We start from the raw sequence: 8,322 nt of genomic DNA, 5'->3' as shown, positions 1-8,322 counted from the left end.
CAGAATCGATCACAGTGGTGGTGTGCTGGGGAGTGTGGTGTGTGGCAGGCAGCCCAGGTGCAGCTAATAAGGGAAATGCTTCTGAAGACAATAAGGAAGCAGGTGCAGCACTGGATAATAATAATAATAATAATAATAATAATAATAATAATAATAATAATAATAATAATAATAATATAAAGTTGGAAGGGACCTTGGAGGTCATCTAGTCCAACCCCCTGCTCAGGCAGGAAACCCTATACCATTTCAGGCAAATGGCTGTCCAGTCTCTTCTTAAAAACCTCCAGTGTTGGAGCATTCACCACCTCTGGAGGCAGGTTGTTCCACTGGTTAATTGTTCTAACTGTCAGGAAGTTTCTCCTTAGTTCTAGGTTGCTTCTCTCCTTGACTAGTTTCCATCCGTTGCTTCATGTTCTGCCTTCAGGCGCTTTGGAGAATAGCTTGACTCCCTCTTCGTGGCAGCCCCTGAGATATTGGAACGCTGCTATCATGTCACCCCTCGTCCTTCTCTTCATTAAACTACACATACCCAATTCCAGCAACCGTTCCCTATATGTTTTAGCCTCCAGCCCCCTAATCATCTTGGTTGCTCTTCTCTGTACCCTTTCTAGAGTCTCGACATCTTTTTTACATCGTGGTGACCAAAACTGGATGCAGTATTCCAGGTGTGGCCTTACCAAAGCATTGTAAAGTGGTATTAGTACTTCACTTGATCTTGATTCTATCCCTCTGTTAATGCAGCCTAGCGCTGTGTTAGCTTTTTTGGCAGCTGCAGCACACTACTGGCTCATATTGAAGTGATTGTCTACTAAGACTCCGAGATCCCTCTCACAGTTACTACTATTGAGCAAGGTACCACCTATACTATACCTATGCATTTGATTTTTCCTGCCTAAATGTAGAACCTTTTTAGAGGTGAGTGGCATGGCAGCAAGAGAGGAAAATAACTGCATCTTCAAGTCAGTTTTAAGTCATAGTGACTGCCTCCTATAGTTTACTTGGCAGTATTTTTCAGAAATGGCTTGCCAGTTTCTTCTTCCTAGGGCTGAAAGACAATGGCTGGTCAACCCAGCTGGCTTTGTGCCTGAGGCCAAACTAGAACTCATAATCTCCTGGTTTCTAACCTGCTGCCTTTAACCCAGGGGTGTCAAACTGCTGGCCCATGGTCCGGATGTGTCATGCCGAAACTGTGCCCACCCCATTGCCGGCAATGGAACAAAAGTCATGATATGTCACGACATATCATGTGACGTTGCGAGTTTGACACCCCAGCTTTAACCACTACACCAAACTGGTTCTTGGTGAGGAGGCATATCTAAAAATGGTGCCAGGTGTGCTGAGTATACTATTGAATCACAGATTCAGAATAAGAGCAGATAATGATATTTTTGGATGTTTATTTAGTTGCTGTTACAAAATTAGAGAGAGCTGGGCTATTTAAATCAATTTAAGAGCGGGTTAAGTTCTTCTCCCAAATTTCCTATGTAATGTTTCATCAAATTCCTTTTCTGAAACCAAATATTGTTCTTCCAACTGATACTTCTCTTGAATGATATTCATACCCTGAATGGCTCAATGTGGGTGGTAGGATGGCTGAGACAGCCTCTTCCTGGGCAATGAATTCAACCTTTTGCATCAGTCATTTTCATTGCCACAAAATGTAGTGCTGGCTAAAGGCTTGGGTAGCTACATAGAAAGGGTTGGACTAATCCATGGCAGTCATGGGGATCATGACTGTCTTGGAAGGCTGCCTTCTGGGAGAGTACTGAGCTTCTTTTGGCAGTTGGTTGGTCACTGTGAGAACAGACTGCTGGACTAGATGGGCCAGGCATCTCATCCAGCAAGAACTGCTTAAGTTTTTATAGGATGCCCTCTGGTATTTGGACAGAATGGAAAAACAAATTCTCTCTGCACACCACACATGAATTTATAGACTTCAATCATATCCTGTCCAAGTTGTCTTTTTTCTTAGCTATTGTGTCTCACATATTCTAGCCTTTTCTTGTAAGGTAAGTATACAATATGTAGGATTTAGAATAATATTCACAACCTTTCCATTTTTATATGTACATAATTTTTAATAAAATTTTTAAACAAGATAAAAGCTAATACAAACTAGTATAAAGAAAGCAAAAGAAGAAAATTAAAGAAAAAAGAAAAGGGCAAGCAAAAAAAATTAATAGAAAAGAAAGTACAGAATAAAAAAAAGTGCCTTTCAATATTCTTCACAGCAGCCACAGTGTGATGCAGTCATAATGCAAATATTTTTTGAACTGTCCAAAGTTACATCATATGTTTCCTCTTTCTATAATCTGTCTATTAATCAAAACCATAAGTCCTAAGTTCCTTTTATTCTTTTTGTGCAAAATGCCCATAAGAGGCTGAATAATATCCACAACCTTTTCCTTTAGCATGGTAATTATTGTCAATTAACCAATCATAATATCTTATTTGTCCACAGAAGCTGCTTCCGATAAAATTTAATAAGAGAGATAGAGGGGGAAAAGCCATATGCTATATAGTATCTTACCTTTTATGTGTCATAGAAAACAAGAGTCCACATTTACCTTTCATACCTCGTTTCTTAACCAGCTGTGGAGGGAAGGACCATGGTCTTTAGGAGACCACTGAAGACCAACTATGGCCTTGTATGCAAAAATGGTATATATAGATATAGATTATAGATGTAGATATTTTTTAAATTTTGGAATTTCACCTCCTATCAGACCCATCCACCATGGTAGATTGCAATAAATTGTAAAGGTTGTAATTCAAAACTTTAAAAAGCCAGTGTGCTGTAATGACTAAGGCATCAGACTAGAAATTGGGAGATCATGAGTTCTAGTTCCACCTTCAGCATGAGGCCAGTTGGGTGACTTTGGATAAGTCATTCTCTCTTAGGTCTAGGAAGAAGGCAATAGCAAACACTTCCAAACACTGTAGAAATTTGTCCAGGCAGTTACCAGAAATTAACATTTTTAAGTCACCCCCCCCCCCACACTGCTAAAATTTCAAAATTTTACAGAACTAAGTTGTCTACCGAGTTAGCAGGAGTACCCCTTGCCATTTCTCTTTGTTAGAAATGTGATTGTGAGTGAAGACTTATACCAAGGAAAGCCACTGAATTGCTGCAGTTTTACCCAGCTTCTTCCTTTTTTGTGTTATCTTCCCACCCATTTCCCCAGAGAGAATTTGATCATTCCTCTCTCTTTAGTAGCTGTACACGCCCTTGTTTGCATGATTAGATCATACAGAACACCCGAGAAAATATGATATACCTCTGCCTGAACTATATTCCATCAAAGGCAAATGGGTATATTAACTAGGGGAATGAATTATTAATATGATAATTGAAGCTATATCATTTGATCATTTAAATAACTGCTTTCATTAGCCATGAATCTGCCTTGCTAACATCAAATTATCACATGATTAATTATTCCAGTTTCCCCTTATCATACCAAGGAATTATGGAAGAAAACTGCAGGTTATCATTTAATCATGTGTTGGCTACAGAACTACAATGGAGGTAATTTTGCCACTGCAGAAGGGCAAAGGAGTTGCATCTTTAGATGGTCTGAGAGTGACACTGCTTTTTGCTCCATTCTTCACCTTTCAGAAGAGGATATTGTAACAACCAAACAATTATTATACAGCAGAAGAGGAAATTGCTAAATTACCCTCAATCTGTCTTCCTGTTCCAGTAACTTATGCTTCAGTCTGCAGTTCTCTTACCCTCTAAAAATTTCTGTCTTGCAATCTGTCTTTCTGTCTACCCTCAGAAGACAACACATTTTAGCTATTATTTAGCTCTTTTATCACAGACACCAGCCCTTTTTCTGGCCTACTGACTGCCATGGATCGAGGTTGAAATTAAATGTTATTGCCAGGAAAAAGGCAAAAAAAAAGTTTTTTCTTTCACAGTCTACAGGAGATAGTGGTAGATTACGTACCAATTTTGCTGTTTCTGTGCTCAGTGTCAGTGTGTAAATTCTTGGCAAACTCCAAGCTCTGAAAAGGGAGTCTTGTTCCATCTAGACTCCAATCTACTGGGACCGAAAATTCAAATTGCTAAAAGCAGTTGTGGGGGCACTGCACTTGTGAAATAATTTTCTATATTCTTAGACATTTTAAATGATTAGAATTTCATTCCCAGTGGGAATGCAGTTAAACAGAACTTTTTACTTACTTTTTCTTAAGATGAGTCATGATACTATCATTTGGTGGATCACCAGCAGAATTCATGAGTACTCTGTGCCTTGCCAAAAGAAGAGGGGTGAACAATATCACCCATTTCATCACAATTTGTGACATTACCATTAAAATAATCAGTGAACAAAGAAATTACTAAAATAGAGGTGGTCTACTTTTTCCTCAGCTTTGATAAGTTCTCTTCATTTATCAGTTGAGATTCATAGACATCATATATTCTCTTTCCCCATGCTACACACTTTTGACTCTCTATGCCTCTATGTTCAGCAATTTGCACGACAGTGACAAAGTATTGGGTTAATAAAGTTATTGTCATTTTTTCCTCCATCATAACTGTTCTTGCTTCACCTATAAATTATTTAAATGATTGTTTGCATTTTTTTTAATGAAAAGCTAGGTGGCAAAGTACTGGCTTAATGAAAGTATTGCCTTTTTTCCCTCCATCAACATAACTGTGTTTGCTTTACTTATAAGAGTTATTTAAGATTGCTTGCATTTTTAATTAAAAGCTAAAAGTGGCGTTTGAGCTTCCCAAAGATCTTTTGTTAAAACTCACTATGTTTTACAAGTTAAACATTTCTGTTGTCAAACGTAAGCCCCAGAGAGTTAAATGCTGCTTATTTCCAGGTATCTATGTGCTGAATTGTTGTCATGCTCCATAAATTTAATGGTGCTATTTTATTAGTAGTTTGCTTGTTCAATTTGTTTCAATGTTTTTGGTTTTTTAACCATTCAAGAAATTGTAAGGGAGCTGTTGTTAATCTATAGAAGCCAAAAATCAGAATTTCACATAGCTAATGACAACTTATGCCTTTTAATAAGATCTGTAAGTCTGAAAAGGTGCTAACAGATTTCTGATTTTCTTTTTCTTTTTAACCAAAATGGTCATTTCTTCTTTGTGTATAAACAACAGGAATTAAAAATAAATGTTCATGAAGCTTGGTTATAGTGTCTTCTTGGTGACAGGAACATTATTTTCAAAATTGACCATTACATTTCTGATTTAAAGGTAAAAAGTAAACTGTAATGTTATACATTAAACAGAAAATGGAAAAAAATACGTATCAAAAGGTTTCCTGTTTTCTTTCTACCAATACATCTACTTTGTGCTATATAATAATTTGCTCCTTCCTTCCTTCCTTCCTTCCTTCCTTCCTTCCTTCCTTCCTTCCTTCCTTCCTAGATAAAAGACAAAACAAAACCTAGATAGCATTGAAAACCCGTTGAAAGCCTGTTTGGAAAATCTCCTGAAAACCAAGGTGGAAGGAAATTTATGGATCTCTGGAATTTGAGGATTTGAGAGTGTGGTAGTGGCCTACAAGACAGAAGGCCTACTGTCTTGTCCATATCCTCATCAACTCAGACAGAAGTGAGTCTCTTAACAGGTCTTCTTGAGATGCACTCACTACATGCATAATTCAAAATAATGACTTACTACTACTACTACTATTACTACTACTACTACTACTACTACTACTACTATTATTATTATTATTGTTGTTGCTGTTGTTGTTGTTGTTGTTGTTATTACATCCAATACATATTATTACATACTGTCCTAATCATTGCCACAAGATCCTAAGATGAAAAATTTGGGAACTTGGTTTCTTTGAATTGTAATCATTGCATTTCTTTTTTCTTTCCAGCTGGTGGTGCAGCCTCTCTAGATTATTCTAAGCAGAAGAAATGAAATAAAGGGTAGTGCTGCCTTTTGAGCATTTCCTATTTTACCCTTGCTGATTGCGGAAGATGTGAAAAAGAAGCAGAAGCATTCTTGATCTGCTGCCTCCTTTTAACTGGCCTTTAAACAGCACTCTTGTAAGATGAAATGAAAAAATGTGGAAGGGGTACATTTAATCAGCTAAAGAGGAAGCTATAGGGAGCTGGATGCAAAATAGGAGCTTTTGTCCCATTCACAGTTGTGGAAAGAAGAGGAAATGTCAGATACAGTATGTAATTAAACAGTACAGTCTTCTGCTTCTGCATCAGTGTTAGTCTGTTAAGGAAGCCAGATGTAGCATGCAATTTCATACACACACTTATATTTCTCAAGGTGTCAGAACTGTCTGTGGCTTACTTATGGATTTGTGGAGCTGAAATTCTTTTCACTGGAGAGGTGTACAAAGTATGCAAATGTCCAATACATTTGACTTGCATTGAATGAGGAATAAAGGGATTATAAAACAACAGCCACGCAGAGTTGTGGCTCCAAATATAAGCAGAGATGAGCTCAGCACAGTTTTATCACAACTGAATTTTAATGAGCTACACAGGATTAAAAAAAAGTATGCCCATGCTGAAGAAACAGAAATAAGTTATACATAAAAGCCCCAGATTCTTTTTAACTGACAAAAAAGAACCAGTATTCATAAATACATCCTTTTATTTCTAGTTCTGGCTTCCTGGAAGGAGCCCAAAATCTAAAACAGATAGTTTTTTAGTCTAATAAGCAATAAAAAGTCTCTTTAACTGTCATGCCATTTGATGTTTTTCATATTTTGTTACCATTGTTTTCCTGAGCATGATAGCTTTAACTACAGAATGGTTTACACTTATAAATGAGCATGTTGAACACAATGGGAATCACTTCTAAGAGAGGAATATATTTCTGTGATTCAAGACTCCTCTTAACAAAGACATTCATTGCAATGTGAGCAACAGTGCTGTGGGTTTGCATTTTTTTTCCAGGAAATAACCAAACTACTTGCGCACAGTTCTGAATTGTGAGCAAATGGCTTCCTCTGTCTATCTGAACCCTCAAGGAGGAACCAGAAACAAAGGGTGGAGTCACTTAGTTTAGTTATTATTCTGTTCAAGTCACCTTAAGCTTGAAGAAAGAAAGAGAAGAGAAATTGGAGTAGCTGCTGCCTTGCCCTGGGGACATCTTCAGGATGGATAATTGTCTTGTGGGTAAGTCTTCTCTGACCATAAAAGAGATAGGGAACTTCCATGTTGCCTTTCTATGTGTAGGATTCCTGAGAGAACTGTCTTATAGGAACTTCATCAGCTTAAACAAAGGGCCAAGAAGAAATGAGACAACTGGATAGAATATAAGTTTGTCCAACTTTCTTGTTGGATGTTTGTTGTTTTGCTTCCTTAATTCCAGCCAAGGATATCCTAAAGGGAAAATTCAGCTGCCATATCATTTCATTATTTTTCATGTTTTATCATGGATATTTGTATCACTTTATAACACATGATCACTATTTGAATTTACTGATTGATGGAAATATAAATAAACCTTAGCAAAAGTGAAAAAGAACTAAAGGTCCAGGAAGACTTATCTGATACAACTTTTTTATGTCTTTTCATTCATCTCCACTCTGGTGATACAGAAAGGAGGTTTTCAGTAGGTATGGCTTAGATGTGTACTTTGACTTGGTCCTTAATGGAGTTTCCTTGTGACTTGCAGGTAAATGATAGATATAATATAATTATATCATGATATAATATCTTAATATGAAGTTATAAACAGGCAGGCCAAGAACTTAGGAAAAGGCAAATTATTGGGAAGAAATAATCAGATAGTTCAAATTGTCAAGTCTTTTATTTCAACCACACTCTCATAAAGGCGCTGTTCAGAGATGGAGTCTTATGCCAATTATTCAGATCAGAAAATATGAAATAGGATCATCACAATAACTTCTGATGTATCTAAAATCTTTCAGAGACACACACATCTTAGATATGTGCAGCTCCCAGTTACTAGATGTAATCAGTTGCATTTTATTTTCAATCCTTTACTTCTTTTCAAGAGCTCTTGGTTTTTTACATAATTTTCTTTTCCATGTTATCATAGCAATATTAAATGAGAGACAATGATGGCTACAGTCCATTGTATCTGTAAGCTATGTCAAAACTGTAACCAGCTGTCTGAAATGGCTAACTTGATCCATTTGGGGAAGCTTTTAAAACCAAACAAGTCTACATGCAAAGACCAGAGCTAGTACTCCCCATCCCAAATAAAAATTTAGGGAAAGTGCTTGAGAAACGGAGAGTTATTTGCTGGGTCATCCACAATCATGATTCTCTTCCAATAGCCTTATTTCTTCTTTGGCTGCATGCAGGGCAGATACTTAGGAACAGGGGGAATGGAAGGTTAGTATCCCT

At 37.1% G+C, this 8,322-nt stretch overlaps 1 protein-coding gene across 1 annotated transcript in view; it reads left to right on the top strand.

Annotated features, from left to right (window-relative positions):
* The first annotated feature begins 7,047 nt into the window (after positions 1-7,047).
* Positions 7,048-8,322, top strand: part of CYTH4 (cytohesin 4) — a 50,890-nt gene continuing 49,615 nt past the window's right edge. The window contains exon 1 of the mRNA XM_081331872.1: positions 7,048-7,122. Within this exon, the coding sequence (XP_081187998.1) occupies positions 7,104-7,122 (19 nt within the window). The 5' untranslated portion in view covers positions 7,048-7,103. The remainder of the gene's footprint in view (positions 7,123-8,322) is intronic.

Source organism: Vipera berus, assembly GCF_964194415.1.
Source record: "Vipera berus genome assembly, chromosome: 6".
Lineage (NCBI taxonomy): Eukaryota > Metazoa > Chordata > Lepidosauria > Squamata > Viperidae > Vipera > Vipera berus.
This window is presented reverse-complemented; position numbering and strand designations above follow the sequence as displayed.